The sequence below is a fragment of the Oncorhynchus kisutch genome, unplaced genomic scaffold, assembly GCF_002021735.2.
Source record: "Oncorhynchus kisutch isolate 150728-3 unplaced genomic scaffold, Okis_V2 Okis03b-Okis08b_hom, whole genome shotgun sequence".
Taxonomy (NCBI): Eukaryota; Metazoa; Chordata; class Actinopteri; order Salmoniformes; family Salmonidae; genus Oncorhynchus; species Oncorhynchus kisutch.
This window is the reverse complement of record NW_022261980.1, coordinates 5,852,161-5,869,145: the sequence shown is the minus strand read 5'-3', so window position 1 is coordinate 5,869,145 and position 16,985 is coordinate 5,852,161. Positions and strand designations below refer to the sequence as shown.

At 46.6% G+C, this 16,985-nt stretch overlaps 1 protein-coding gene across 2 annotated transcripts in view; it reads right to left on the bottom strand.

Annotated features, from left to right (window-relative positions):
* Positions 1 to 16,426, bottom strand: part of wt1b (WT1 transcription factor b) — a 21,686-nt gene extending 5,260 nt beyond the window's left edge. For both annotated transcript variants that reach the window (XM_031812929.1, XM_031812930.1), the window contains exons 1-3: positions 15,580 to 16,426; positions 7,420 to 7,542; positions 6,229 to 6,328 (exon numbers count right to left, since the gene is read on the bottom strand). In XM_031812929.1, the coding sequence (XP_031668789.1) occupies positions 6,229 to 6,328; positions 7,420 to 7,542; positions 15,580 to 16,009 (653 nt within the window). In that variant the 5' untranslated portion in view covers positions 16,010 to 16,426. The remainder of the gene's footprint in view (positions 1 to 6,228; positions 6,329 to 7,419; positions 7,543 to 15,579) is intronic.
* Positions 16,427 to 16,985: the final 559 nt, after the last annotated feature.

The following is a 16,985-nucleotide window of genomic DNA, read 5'->3' as shown; positions in this document are numbered from 1 at the left end:
CAGAAAGATTACAGGTTATCACTGAGGAAAACACACACAGACAGAAAGATTACAGGTTATCACTGAGGAAAACACACACAGACAGAAAGATTACAGGTTATCACTGAGGAAAACACACAGAAAGATTACAAGTTATCACTGAGGAAAACACACAGACAGAAAAATTGCAGGTTATCACTGAGAAAAAAACACACACACAGAAAGATTACAAATGATCACTGAGGAAAACCCACACAGACAGAAAGATTACAGGTTATGACTAAGGAAAACACACACACACACAGAAAGATTACAGGTTATGACTAAGGAAAACACACACAGAAAGATTACAGGTTATCACTGAGGAAAACACACACAGACAGAAAGATTACAGGTTATCACGGAGGAAAACCCACACAGACAGAAAGATTGAAGGTTATCACGGAGGAAAACACACACACACAGAAAGATTGAAGGTTGTCACTGAGGAAAACACACACAGATAGAAAGAATATAGGTTATCAATGAAGAAAACACACACAGAAAGATGACAGATTATCACTGTAGAAAACACACACAGACAGAAAGATTACAGCTCCACATGATTTACTGTATACACCATTGAAGCTAACAAAAGCTTTATCTCAGTTAACGCAGAACTAAAATCTTGCATAATGTGGTTTACTTAGTCTGTCCACGAGACATCAACACAAGCTATACTGATATGATTTGACTGACTGAAATCAGTTGAACAGAGAAGAGACAGAGGTGGTGCGTAATGGCTGGACAATTTGCTTTTACGGTCAGAAAACCCCTCCCTCCCCCTCTCCCCCTCCCTCCCACCCTCCCTCCCCCTCTCCCCCTCCCTCCCACCCACCCTCCCTCCCTCCCACCCTCCCTCCCCCTCTGCCCCCTCCCTCCCTCCCTCCCACCCATCCTCCCTCCCTCCCCCCCCCCCCCACCCCTCCCTCCCTCCCCCCTCACCCCTCCCTCCCTCCCACCCTCCCTTGTTTCTGGATAATGAAGACATGACAGTATGGGAAACCCCACATACTTCCTTCATGAACACATCCAGTCCTCAAAGAGCTCATTAGAAACCCTGGGCTGTGAAGCCATTAGTCACATTGGCAGATGATTACACTGGCTACAACACACACACACACACACACACACACACACACACACACACACACACACAGAGAGAGAGACGTGATACACACCCACAGGCATTGAGGGTGAGTGTGACTGTGCCTAGTACATGGTGAACCAGTGCATGACATCACTCTGTCCTCACAGTATCATTACTGGAGGAGGAGGCAGAGGTGGAGGAGGAGGAGGTGGAGGAGGTGGAGGTGGAGGAGACGGCAGAGGAGGAGGTGGAGGTGGAGGTGGAGGAGGAGGAGACGGTGGAGGTGGGGGTGGAGGTGGAGGAGGAGGAGGAGACAGCAGAGGAGGAGGTGGGGGTGGAGGTGGAGGAGGAGGAGGAGGAGACGGCGGAGGTGGAGGTGGAGGTGGAGGAGGAGGAGGTGGAGGAAGAGGTGGAGGTGGAGGTGGAGGAAGAGGTGAGGGAGGAGGAAGAGACGGCGGAGGAGGAGGAGGTGGAGGACGAGGTGGAGGAGGAGGAGGAGGAGACGGCGGAGGAGGAGGAGGTGGAGGTGGAAGAGGTGGAGGAGGAGGTGGAGGAGGAGGTGGCTGAGGAAGGGGTGGAGGAGGTGGAGGAGGGGAAGGTGGAGGACAGTGTACAATATCCTGTACATCAGTGGAGGCTAGTGATGGGAGGAAGGCTGATAGTAATGGACATAATGGAGTGGATGGAATGGAATGAATGTTTCCATGTGTTTCATTCCATTCCAGACATTGCTATGAGTCGTCCTCCCCTCACCAGCCTCCACTGGTGTACAGAAAACATAAATGACCTGTGTGACATACCAGGGTCAGTTGTACTGTATGAGGCAGCACTGTTGGGAAGCAGGCTGATGATAAGTGTGTGGGTGTGTTAGTGTGGGGGGGTTGATCTGATGGTTCCTAGCTCTGGGATAGGAGACGAAAGTCCTGGCTATAAAGAGAGAAGGGACTCTTCTCTTCCTCTCTTATCACAACCTGTTCCTGTAGTTTGAGTTCCTTCTGTTCCCCCTCTCCAAAAACAAACTGAGGTCAGCATTTTAAGAATCCTGACTCAGTTTGCCTGCTGAGCTGTTTTGGGTTAAAGAAATCCCCCCATGTTACAGAAAAACAAATGGACTGACATGTGAGTCCCCTCTCCTCCCCTTCCACCCACCACTTTACCTCTCTCCTCCTCTCCCTCTCCTCTCCCTCTCCTCCCCTTCCACCCACCACTTTACCTCTCTCCTCCTCTCCCTCTCCTCTCCCTCTCCTCCCCTTCCACCCACCACTTTACCTCTCCCTCTCCCTCTCCTCTCACTCTCCGCCCCTTCCACCCACCACCTTACCTCTCTCCTCCTCTCCCTCTCCTCTCCTTCTCCTCCCCTTCCACCCACCACTTTACCTCTCCCTCTCCCTCTCCTCTCACTCTCCTCCCTCTCCTCTTCCTCTCCTCTCCCTCTCCTCCTCTCCCTCTCCTCTCCCTCTCCTCCCCTTCCACCCACCACTTTACCTCTCCCTCTCCCTCTCCTCTCACTCTCCTCCCTCTCCTCTTCCTCTCGTCTCCCTCTCCTCCTCTCCCTCTCCTCTCCCTCTCCACCCCATCCACCCACCACTTTACCTCTCCCTCTCCTCTCACTCTCCTCCCTCTCCTCTTCCTCTCGTCTCCCTCTCCTCCTCTCCCTCTCCTCTCCCTCTCCACCCCATCCACCCACCACTTCACCTCTCTCCTCCTCTCCCTCTCCTCTCCTCTCCCTCTCCTCTTCCTCTCCTCTCCCTCCTCCCCTTCCACCCACCACTTCACCTCTCTCCTCCTCTCCCTCTCCTCTCCTCCTCTCCCTGTCCTCTCTCTTTCCTCTCCTCTCCTCTCCTCTCCTCTCCTCTCCTCTCCTCTCCTCTCCTCTCCTCTCCTCTCCTCTCCTCTCCTCTCCTCTCCTCTCCTCTCCTCTCCTCTCCTCTCCTAGCCTCCACATTGACTCTGTACCCGGTACCCCCTGTATATAGCCTCCACATTGACTCTGTACCGGTACCCCCTGTATATAGCCTCCACATTGACTCTGTACCGGTACCCCCTGTATATAGCCTCCACATTGACTCTGTACCGGTACCCCCTGTATATGGCCTCCACATTGACGCTGTACCGGTACCCCCTGTATATAGCCTCCACATTGACTCTGTACCGGTACCCCCTGTATATAGCCTCCACATTGACTCTGTACCGGTACCCCCTGTATATAGCCTCCACATTGACTCTGTACCGGTACCCCCTGTATATAGCCTCCACATTGACTCTGTACCGGTACCCCCTGTATATAGCCTCCACATTGACTCTGTACCGGTACCCCCTGTATATAGCCTCCACATTGACTCTGTACCGGTACCCCCTGTATATAACCTCCACATTGACTCTGTACCGGTACCCCCTGTATATAGCCTCCACATTGACTCTGTACCGGTACCCCGGTATACCTCCACATGGTACCGGTACCCCCTGTATAGCCTCCACATTGACTCTGTACCGGTACCCCCTGTATATAGCCTCCACATTGACTCTGTACCGGTACCCCCTGTATATAACCTCCACATTGACTCTGTACCGGTACCCCCTGTATATAACCTCCACATTGACTCTGTACCGGTACCCCCTGTATATAGCCTCCACATTGACTCTGTACCGGTACCCCCTGTATATAGCCTCCACATTGACTCTGTACCGGTACCCCCTGTATATAGCCTCCACATTGACTCTGTACCGGTACCCCCTGTATATAGCCTCCACGTTGACTCTGTACCGGTACCCCCTGTATATAGCCTCCACATTGACTCTGTACCGGTACCCCCTGTATATAGCCTCCACATTGACTCTGTACCGGTACCCCCTGTATATAGCCTCCACATTGACTCTGTACCGGTACCCCCTGTATATAACCTCCACATTGACTCTGTACCGGTACCCCCTGTATATAACCTCCACATTGACTCTGTACCGGTACCCCCTGTATATAACCTCCACATTGACTCTGTACCGGTACCCCCTGTATATAGCCTCCACATTGACTCTGTACCGGTACCCCCTGTATATAACCTCCACATTGACTCTGTACCGGTACCCCCTGTATATAGCCTCCACATTGACTCTGTACCGGTACCCCCTGTATATAGCCTCCACATTGACTCTGTACCGGTACCCCCTGTATATAGCCTCCACGTTGACTCTGTACCGGTACCCCCTGTATATAGCCTCCACATTGACTCTGTACCGGTACCCCCTGTATATAGCCTCCACGTTGACTCTGTACCGGTACCCCCTGTATATAACCTCCACATTGACTCTGTACCGGTACCCCCTGTATATAGCCTCCACATTGACTCTGTACCGGTACCCCCTGTATATAGCCTCCACATTGACTCTGTACCGGTACCCCCTGTATATAGCCTCCACATTGACTCTGTACCGGTACCCCCTGTATATAACCTCCACATTGACTCTGTACCGGTACCCCCTGTATATAGCCTCCACATTGACTCTGTACCGGTACCCCCTGTATATAGCCTCCACATTGACTCTGTACCGGTACCCCCTGTATCTGGCCTCCACGTTGACTCTGTACCGGTACCCCCTGTATATAGCCTCCACGTTGACTCTGTACCGGTACCCCCTGTATATAGCCTCCACGTTGACTTTGTACCGGTACCCCCTGTATATAGCCTCCACGTTGACTCTGTACCGGTACCCCCTGTATATAACCTCCACGTTGACTCTGTACCGGTACCCCCTGTATATAGCCTCCACATTGACTCTGTACCGGTACCCCCTGTATATAGCCTCCACGTTGACTCTGTACCGGTACCCCCTGTATATAGCCTCCACATTGACTCGGTACTGGTACCCCCTGTATATAGCCTCCACGTTGACTCTGTACCGGTACCCCCTGTATATAGCCTCCACATTGACTCGGTACTGGTACCCCCTGTATATAGCCTCCACGTTGACTCTGTACCGGTACCCCCTGTATATAGCCTCCACATTGACTCTGTACCGGTACCCCCTGTATATAGTCTCCACATTGACTCTGTACCGGTACCCCCTGTATATAGCCTCCACATTGACTCTGTACCGGTACCCCTGTATATAGTCTCCACATTGACTCTGTACCGGTACCCCCTGTATATAGCCTCCACATTGACTCTGTACCGGTACCCCCTGTATATAGCCTCCACATTGACTCTGTACCGGTACCCCCTGTATATAGTCTCCACATTGACTCTGTACCGGTACCCCCTGTATATAGCCTCCACATTGACTCTGTACCGGTACCCCCTGTATATAGCCTCCACATTGACTCTGTACCGGTACCCCCTGTATATAGTCTCCACATTGACTCTGTACCGGTACCCCCTGTATATAGACTCCACATTGACTCTGTACCGGTACCCCCTGTATCTGGCCTCCACATTGACTCTGTACCGGTACCCCCTGTATATAACCTCCACATTGACTCTGTACCGGTACCCCCTGTATATAGCCTCCACATTGACTCTGTACCGGTACCCCCTGTATATTGCCCTGCTATTGTTATTTACTGCTGCTTTTTAATCATTTGTTATTCTTATCTATTGCTTTTTTTAGGTACTTTCTTAAAACTGCATTGTTGGTTAAGGGCTTGTTAGTCAGCATTGCACTGTAAGGTCTACTACACCTGTTGTATTCGGCGCATGTGACAAATAACATTTGATTTGATTTGATTTAGCTCTGTGTACAGTCTCAGACGTACACCTCCTTCATACCCTGGTGATCTCACTTCCTTCCTACCCTGGTGATCTCACTTCCTTCCATTGGTCATAAGGTCCTCCTCCCTCTCAAAGACAGACTGACATTTGATGAGCTTATCAAAGGCCATTGAAAATATATATATATATTATTATCTCTTTTGGACTTCCTGGTTGAAATATAAATACAGTACAATGAGTATCTATCTGTGATCATCACTGGAGTCAGATCCTAAATAACTATGTAGTCAAAATGAACCCTGGTATCCTAGCAACGGTAGCACAAACATGTACAATGTAATGGTATGAGAGTCAGGCGTATGGATCTCAAGCTAAGGGGACCCAAGGTGATGAGGAGGTTTGTGAACAGAAAGGTACCTGTTATAGTTCCTCAGCAGTAGAGCCTGGCTGGTTGGACAGTTCTCTGAGGGGGGGTGGCAACCAAACATGGGGGGAGGGGCAGGGTACTGCTGGTCACCTGTATAGCATACAGTAAATGAACCAGACAAACAAACCAATGAATTAGCATAAAGACCTGTTGGACAGTAGTTACAGCACGATGAAACCACATGATTGGTCTGTTTACCAGCTGACTATCTCTGCTGCTATATCCCCAGGAGTCACAGAGAAAAGATCTGTCATCCCCAAACACAGACACACACACACACACACACACAGACGGACGCACTCCCACACAAACACCAATAACAACACGTTTCCTCTAAACAATGATCAAAACAGCAGTCCTCCCAGAGGTGGTAAACCAATCCATCTCCTTTTAAAGGACCTTCATAGCTCCTTCTCTGGCTCAGTTGTGGATTGGTCCCCTGGTGGCGGTCAACATTCCACCAAGTCTCTCATAAAGCTGTTTCCTTATCATCTCCAGAGCCGGTATATTCATTTGACCAAAATGAAAAGAAAACACACACAGCTTTGAATAAGAGCATAGCGAGAGGTGGTGTTAAAAACAAAGAGAGAGGTGGTGTTAAAAACAGAGAGAGAGGTTGAGAGGAGACAGGGAGAGAGGTGGCGTTAAAAACAGAGAGAGAGGTGGTGTTAAAAACAGAGAGAGAGGTTGAGAGGAGACAGGGAGAGAGGTGGTGTTAAAAACAGAGAGAGAGGTGGTGTTAAAAACAGAGAGAGAGGTTGAGAGGAGACAGGGAGAGAGGTGGCGTTAAAAACAGAGAGAGAGGTGGTGTTAAAAACAGAGAGAGAGGTTGAGAGGAGACAGGGAGAGAGGTGGTGTTAAAAACAGAGAGAGAGGTGGTGTTAAAAACAGAGAGAGAGGTTGAGAGGAGACAGGGAGAGAGGTGGTGTTAAAAACAGAGAGAGAGGTGGTGTTAAAAACAGAGAGAGAGGTTGAGAGGAGACAGGGAGAGAGAATGGATGATAGTCATTTATAGCCCTGTAACCTCTGGGTGACTTCCTTACTAACCTTGCTGAGACCTCAGAGTCTTCATTGTTTGTGAGGTTAACTTTCACATGCTGCACACAAACACAAATACTAAAACACACACACACTATCATACACACAGGTGGACAGGAAGTGTTAAGGACAGTGAATGTTACCCATGGTAGTTGGAGGGGACATGATGTCCTCGTGTTTGAAGGAATGACTGGAGAACTGAGGGGAGTGGTGAGACGGAGTGTGACCATAGCTGGGAGCCCCGTCCAGACCTACTGTCCCATAACCTACAGAGAAAAGACACATTATAAAGACAATACTTTCTCAGTTTCACCATCATGGCAACATTTTGGAGGAAACTGTGAGTCTCCGGAGCCGGACGGATATCTGAATCCTCATAGCAACATCACTGTAGTTTGGAAACCCAAATTGGTCTACACGGACATGTTCTGGCCTGGTTTAGATCTTATCTGTCGGAAAGATATCAGTTTGTCTCTGTGAATGGTTTGTCCTCTGACAAATCAACTGTAAATTTCGGTGTTCCTCAAGGTTCCGTTTTAGGACCACTATTGTTTTCACTATATATTTTACCTCTTGGGGATGTTATTCGAAAACATAATGTAAACTTTCACTGCTATGCGGATGACACACAGCTGTACATTTCAATGAAACATGGTGAAGCCCCAAAATTGCCCTCGCTAGAAGCATGTGTTTCAGACATAAGGAAGTGGATGGCTGCAAACTTTCTACTATTAAACTCGGACAAAACAGAGATGCTTGTTCTAGGTCCCAAGAAACAAAGAGATCTTCTGTTGAATCTGACAATTAATCTTAATGGTTGTACAGTCGTCTCAAATAAAACTGTGAAGGACCTCGGCGTTACTCTGGACCCTGATCTCTCTTTTGAAGAACATATCAAGACCATTTCGAGGACAGCTTTTTTCCATCTACGTAACATTGCAAAAATCAGAAACTTTCTGTCCAAAAATGATGCAGAAAAATTAATCCATGCTTTTGTCACTTCTAGGTTAGACTACTGCAATGCTCTATTTTCCGGCTACCCGGATAAAGCACTAAATAAACTTCAGTTAGTGCTAAATACGGCTGCTAGAATCCTGACTAGAACCAAAAAATTTGATCATATTACTCCAGTGCTAGCCTCTCTACACTGGCTTCCTGTCAAAGCAAGGGCTGATTTCAAGGTTTTACTGCTAACCTACAAAGCATTACATGGGCTTGCTCCTACCTATCTCTCTGATTTGGTCCTGCCGTACATACCTATACGTACGCTACGGTCACAAGACGCAGGCCTCCTAATTGTCCCTAGAATTTCTAAGCAAACAGCTGGAGGCAGGGCTTTCTCCTATAGAGCTCCATTTTTATGGAACGGTCTGCCTACCCATGTCAGAGACGCAAACTCGGTCTCAACCTTTAAGTCTTTACTGAAGACTCATCTCTTCAGTGGGTCATATGATTGAGTGTAGTCTGGCCCAGGAGTGGGAAGGTGAACGGAAAGGCTCTGGAGCAACGAACCGCCCTTGCTGTCTCTGCCTGGCCGGTTCCCCTCTTTCCACTGGGATTCTCTGCCTCTAACCCTATTACAGGGGCTGAGTCACTGGCTTGCTGGGGCTCTCTCATGCCGTCCCTGGAGGGGGTGCGTCACCTGAGTGGGTTGATTCACTGTTGTGGTCATCCTGTCTGGGTTGGCGCCCCCCCCCCCCTTGGGTTGTGCCGTGGCGGAGATCTTTGTGGGCTATACTCAGCCTTGTCTCAGGATGGTAGGTTGGTGGTTGAAGATATCCCTCTAGTGGTGTGGGGGCTGTGCTTTGGCAAAGTGGGTGGGGTTATATCCTTCCTGTTTGGCCCTGTCCGGGGGTGTCCTCGGATGGGGCCACAGTGTCTCCTGACCCCTCCTGTCTCAGCCTCCAGTATTTATGCTGCAGTAGTTTATGTGTCGGGGGGCTGGGGTCAGTTTGTTATATCTGGAGTACTTCTCCTGTCCTATTCGGTGTCCTGTGTGAATCTAAGTGTGCGTTCTCTAATTCTCTCCTTCTCTCTTTCTTTCTCTCTCTCGGAGGACCTGAGCCCTAGGACCATGCCCCAGGACTACCTGACATGATGACTCCTTGCTGTCCCCAGTCCACCTGGCCATGCTGCTGTTCCAGTTTCAACTGACCTGAGCCCTAGGACCATGCCCCAGGACTACCTGACATGATGACTCCTTGCTGTCCCCAGTCTACCTGGCCATGCTGCTGCTCCAGTTTCAACTTCCACCTGACTGTGCTGCTGCTCTAGTTTCAACTGTTCTGCCTTATTATTATTCGACCATGCTGGTCATTTATGAACATTGAACATCTTGACCATGTTCTGTTATAATCTCCACCCGGCACAGCCAGAAGAGGACTGTCCACCCCACATAGCCTGGTTCCTCTCTAGGTTTCTTCCTAGGTATTGGCCTTTCTAGGGAGTTTTTCCTAGCCACCGTGCTTCTCCACCTGCATTGCTTGCTGTTTGGGGTTTTAGGCTGGGTTTCTGTACAGCACTTTGAGATATCAGCTGATGTACGAAGGGCTATATAAATAAATTTGATTTGATTTGATTTGATTTTGTAGTAAGTTTATGACGCCACTGAACTCCGTCTCCCTGGAAGGTTTTCATTCATGGTTTCAGTAAAGCTGGAGAGGAAAGTTGGCATCCAGAAAATATGAAGATCAGTAAATCTAAGGACCAAGTGGTGTGTGTGTCTGCACTTGCTCATACACACAAATGCACAAGCACACACACTCACACACACACACACGCACACACACAAACATGCACATAATCACGCACACACACTTGCTCATGCACACACATACATACACACACGCACACACTCACCCACACATGACATTAGCAGGACAGGAGTCAAGGGGAGTGTTGGACAGTTCCTGAGGAGACTGACTCACCTACACGTCTCTAAATCACTGGAGCCCTTAAAGTCCCACACTGACCCTCAGACCACTTCATCAAAAACTACTTTCCACAGAATCAACAAACTCTCAGTGCTCAGTGGGTCTGAGCCTCACATTACCAATCACACAGGCTAAACCCTATATGAGCCTCACCTAACCAATCACACAGGCTAAACCCTATATGAGCCTCACATAACCAATCACACAGGCTAAACCCTATATGAGCCTCACATTACCAATCACACAGACTAAACCCGATATGAGCCTCACATTACCAATCACACAGACTAAACCCTATATGAGCCTCACATTACCAATCACACAGGCTAAACCCTATATGAGCCTCACATTACCAATTACACAGACTATACCCTATTTGAGCCTCACATTACCAATCACACAGGCTAAACCCTATGAGCCTCACATTACCAATCACACAGGCTAAACCCTATGAGTCTCACATTACCAATCACACAGGCTAAACCCTATGAGCCTCACATTACAGATCACACAGGATACACCGTATGAGGCTCACATTACCAATCACACAGGCTAAACCCTATGAGCCTCACATTACCAATCACACAGGCGAAACCCTATGAGCCTCACATTACCGATCACACTGGCTAAACCCTCTGAGCCTCACATTACCGATCACACAGGCTAAACCCTATATGAGCCTCACATTACCGATCACACAGGCTAAACCCTATGAGCCTCACATTACCAATCACACAGGCTAAACCCTATGAGCCTCACATTACCAATCACACAGGCTAAACCCTATGAGCCTCACATTACCGATCACACAGGCTAAACCCTATATGAGCCTCACATTACCAATCACACAGGCTAAACCCTATATGAGCCTCACATTACCAATCACACAGGTTAAACCCTATGAGCCTCACATTACCAATCACACAGGCTAAACCCTATATGACTAATGGAAGTATGAAACAATACTGAAAATAGACTGTATCTTTGTTGACAAATTATCATGTTTATTGCTGTTGTCAAAAAGTCTCAATAATAGCACACAGGAAACAGAAAAATTTAATATAAATTCAGATAAATATCAGTTAAACATTCCCCTGACTTATCTTCTGGGGTCAGATCTTGGGGAAACAAGACCCCAAATACTATTGGGACTAATAAAAGACCCCAAATACTATTGGGACTAATAAAAGACCCCAAATACTATTGGGACTAATAAATAAAAGAAACCCGTAAGTCAGCGCTTGTCTCATTTCAACATTTGTTTTTAAATGAAAATAATGAACAATATGGGATTTGGAAATTGGAGAGCAATATAGACCCTAGATATTATTTTAGGCTTTGTGTAAATCTTGGAGTAAACATCTTGACCCAATATATCATTTTGATTTAGAAAAGCCTGTTTCGGAGCGGATCATTGCAATTTGGGCTCAGGATAGGTTTCTCCGTTGGAAGGAAAAGTGCTCTCAAGGTCTGGATAATTGTCACGATAGTCGTAAGCATACTCAGACCAAAGCGCAGCGTGATATGGGTTCCACATCTTTTATGATAAGTGAACCGCACAACAAAACAACAAAGAACAACCGAAACGTGACGTTCTGGAGTGCTCACAGGCAACAACACAAAAACAAGATCCCACAAAACACGGTGGGGAAATGGCTGCCTAAATATGATCCCCAATCAGAGACAACGATAAACAGCTGCCTCTGATTTGGAACCCTACCAGGCCAACATAGAAATAAACAACCTAGATAGGAACACCCTAACCGAAACCTAACCGAAATAGAGAATAACAAGGCTCTCTATGGTCAGGGCGTGACAATAATAAAGTAAGGCTAAGGGTTAGTCTGTAAAAAGTGTGTTTGAATGTGAGGTGTTTTTGAGGAAACTACATGAAAACACTCAAACATTATCACACATAGAACACATAACATCAAATGTTACAACATTCCAGAAATCCTAAGAATCAGGCGTGTGTTTTCACGTGTGTGTGTGTGTGTGTGTGTGTGTGTGTGTGTGTGTGTGTGTGTGTGTGTGTGTGTGTGTGTGTGTGTGTGTGTGTGTGTGTGTGTGCATGCATGGATGAACACGCGCGTGTGCGATGCGTGCATTAGTGCGTGCTGTGCGCACGTGTGTTATCAATTTCTATGGCACAGACAGTGACGGTCCAAGGTAACGTCCTTTTCCCACGCCCTGTATGGCTACTATACTGTTAGCTTTACTAGTCAACATCTTCACACCTCTTTAAACAACTTTTGAAGGCTTCATAGAGCATACATAAAGGCTTCATAGAGAATACATAAAGGCTTCATAAACACTACATAAATGCTTCACTAATCATCTTCAAGCTTATCTCATGCTCTGTAAATGGTGTATGAACATACATAGTGCGTTTTGTCACATTTGGCAATTCAACCTACAATGGTTTTGTCACCCTTTATACACCTTCTATAGAGTATGACATACGCTTATAAATGATTTGTGAAGCGTTTATGTAGTGCTTATGAAGCCTTTATGTATAGTATATAAAGTCTTTATAAGGTCTACTTTGTTTAAGGGGGGACCGAATAAACAGTAATATGACTGTAACTAGACGCAGTAAGAAACTCTACAACTAGGAAAGTTATACAGGAAAATGTTGTCTTCCTAACAGGTTAATTTAAATCAGGAAACATTATGAAAGAAAGGTTTTTATTTGATCATTTGTCATCATACTGCATTAGTATTTTAGTTTGTAAAAACAATATGATTACATTGTTTTGACTGAGGGGAAACATTAATAATGTAGCTAAACTGGGAAGATATGATTACATTGTTTTGACTGAGGGGAAACATTAATAATGTAGCTAAACTGGGAAGATATGATTACATTGTTTTGACTGAGGGGAAACATTAATAATGTAGCTAAACTGGGAAGATATGATTACATTGTTTTGACTGAGGGGAAACACTGATAATGTAGCTAAACTGGTAAGATATGATTACATTGTTTTGAATGAGGGGAAACACTGATAATGTAGCTAAACTGGGAAAATATGACATTATATGAATTCCTCCCGTAATGGACTGAATCCTAATTTGAGATTAGTGTGCATGGTAGGTCTGTCGTTCATATGCATGTCAATACTGTATTTACTCCCTCATCTCAGCTACGGATTCGGCCCATTATGAATTTGAATTTGAGTTGAACAATTCATTTGGGAAAAGTGAACATAAAATTGTATTATGAAGTTGGTGGTTCGAGCCCTGAATGCTGATTGGCTGAAAGCCGTGGTATGTCAGACCGTATATCACAAAACATAAATTTTTATTGTTCTAATTATGTTGGTAACCAGTTTAAAATAGCAATTAGGCATCTCGGGGGTTTGTGATATATGGCCAATGTACCACGGCTAAGGGCTGTGTCCTAGAACACTCCTGTACCGTGGTATATTGGCCATATACCACACCAACTTAGGCCTAATTGCTTAATTAAACAACATTTTGCATTATAAATAGATTTTGTGAACAACAAGTTTATCATGCCTATTATCATAGCTATAATAATGTTGTACCAGCCACCACATCTATGAGGTAGAATATGTGTCCGTCGTTGACAACATTCTTTAGTGATAGCTAGGTAGAAATAGATTCCGTTCATTATGTCAGGGATTACTATGATGCAAAATACTGTCCAGAACTACAGCATCAAAACAATATACATTTGTATGTTTTACAAAATACTGTCCAGAACTACAGCATCAAAACAATATACATTTATACATTTGACAAAATACTGTCCAGAACTACAGCATCAAAACAATATTCATTTGTATGTTTTACAAAATACTGTCCAGAACTACAGCATCAAAACAATATCCATTTATACATTTGACAAAATACTGTCCAGAACTACAGCATCAAAACAATATCCATTTGTAAGTATTTCAACCTAAAATAATACTGGGGGGATAAAGGGGAAATCTGCAGTTGCTACATCCATTTCAGTATTTATAAATGATGTACACATTGATTCTTCAATAATATAATTTATAAATGCCTCATGAGCTTAGTTCAACTGTCCTACCCCATCAGAACCCAACATATAATATTGTTTCGCTACAATGTTTGTAAATAAAGTAAATGGAAATAAACACCACACTATCATTTGTATATCATGGATGGCCAGTTCTTGCATCCATAGCTCTGTCTATGTATTTGAGAGAGGGTACATTTCTCCAGGCCCGTCCCTCAGCTTTTAACCAAAACAGGGATGGGGGAAAACACTTTGTTATTGTTTCAACTGCTAATTGCCCCTTTAACTTGGATATTACAATCAACAATACATTTACAGCTGTATTTAAATTAGGTCATTTTTTTAAACACGGCTTTTTGTATTATTATGTTTCATTATTTTGAAGCACTTTGTTCTGTGTTGAACACAGGCTGAGGGAGACCTCTAGGCCATATTGTTGCATTAACTCCGTGAGTCGGGCCAGCGCTGGGGTGAACGTGTTGAACACAGGCTGAGGGAGACCTCTAGGCCATATTGTTGCATTAACTCCGTGAGTCGGGCCAGCGCTGGGGTGAACGTGTTGAACACAGGCTGAGGGAGACCTCTAGGCCATATTGTTGCATTAACTCCGTGAGTCGGGCCAGCGCTGGGGTGAACGTGTTGAACACAGGCTGAGGGAGACCTCTAGGCCATATTGTTGCATTAACTCCGTGAGTCGGTCCAGCGCTGGGGTGAACGTGTTGAACACAGGCTGAGGGAGACCTCTAGGCCATATTGTTGCATTAACTCCGTGAGTCGGGCCAGCGCTGGGGTGAACGTGTTGAACACAGGCTGAGGGAGACCTCTAGGCCATATTGTTGCAGTCGGGCCAGCGCTGGGAAAACTGACAGCTCTCTTCCCTGTACAGGGCAGAACGACCCTGTCTAGTACAAAACATCCTGTTCAGACACAACACTGTGGACAAGGCCCAAACATCAACTCTGGACAATTACACCCAATGCAAATAGACACAGTCCAACACATACACACAATGACCCAGGAAGTATGGCATGGCCACATGAGAAACTCACAGACACACACCGTCACTGACATCAGACAGTGTAGGTGCAACGCTGATGGCCTAACAATCAAACAATCAAATGTATTTATAACGCCCTTTTTACATCAGCAATTGTCATAAAGTGCTTATACAGAAACCCAGCCTAAAACCCCAAACAGCAAGCAATGCAGATGTAAAATAACTTTGGCCTTGAGTGGTGAGGAGTAGACAGCTTAGCTTGAGCTGAATTCAAGAGATGCTGCAGAGGATAGAGTGAGCCCAGAGAGGGTCAATGAGGTGGCTATAGAGGAGGAGAGAGGGGAGCAGAGAGCAGCCTTACCCTGGTTCCTGTGGGTCGGCGGGCTGTCCACACAGCCTGGGAGGTAGGCTCCATTAGGAAACACCCTGGACTGGCTTAGAGCTGGCTCACCGAAGGCCCCAACCCGACAGGGGCTTGTCCCAGTGAACTGGCCAGAGAAGTGCAACGTGAAGGCCCCCAGGCCACAGTGAGGGTCCTCCAGAGGGTCCGTGGAGCCCCAGCCAGGCTCCTGCTTGATGAGGGAGTGGTGGGAGGGCAGGGAACCGTAGGGAGATCCAGGGTGGAGGTCCAGGTAAGGTGCCCACTGAGGGGTACCCCCAACGGGCAGGCCACAGCCCCCGCTGCTCACTGGTAGGGAGGGTACGGAGGGCACCGGGGGTAAGAGAGAGCTCAGGTCGCGCACCTCGGAACCCATGGACCCCATCATCCCATACGGCTCTGTCAGCATCATGGAGGGTGGCAGGAGATGGACCCTGAAAAACACAATCCCCTGAGAGACAGAGACTTGAACAGACTCCTGAGGCGCAGAGAGGAGGATAGTCGAAAAATCGAACTCTATATGGGTGTGAGAGCCCCCTTAGGAACAGTGAAGAAAAATATTGAAAAAAATAGTCAAGGCAACTTCTCTTCGATGCGATTTAACCCGGAACTGAACGCAGTCAAAAAGTCCACCAACGAACCATCTTTTTCCACTTGGATCCTCTCTGTTTCAATCCATTTCAGCGATCGTCCAATGGAGTCGTAGAGTGTTCAGGTTGTCAGTTCAGTGGACAGGCCAGAGAGTGTAGTATCACAGCCGTGTGGATGCTGTGCTGTGTGGGAGTGTGTGTAGTAGTAACAGTGCCTTGTCTCTGAGTGTGATGTCTGGTTTTCCTTACACTGCTGAAGGCTCTACTGCCTTACTCACAGGCCAGGGGGAGGAGCAAGGACCGAAAGGCAGAAAGGATGACTCCTTCACTTTATCCACTACAGGCATACCATAGAGATAGATAGAGGACTCTATTGCCCAAAAGCTCATTTTAACATTTTTTATTTTATTTTATTTTTTATTTCACCTTTATTTAACCAGGTAGGCTAGTTGAGAACAAGTTCTCATTTGCAACTGCGACCTGGCCAAGATAAAGCATAGCAGTGTGAGCATACAACAAAGAGTTACACATGGAGTAAACAATTAACATGGGCAGCACTATGGAGGACTTTCACCATTTTGAAGTTGTCAACTGGTTGGGACTTCCTATGGGTTAAGGAAGGTCGCCAGGAGGGATCAGCCAATTCATTTTATTTGTGAGCAAACATTCCATAACTGCAGGGGGCAAATCTTTGACCAGATAGGGGGTGGCAGGTAGCCTAGCAGTTAAGAGCATTGAGCCAGTAACCAGAAGGTCACTGATTCAAATCCCTGAGCCGACTAGGTGAAAAATCTGTCG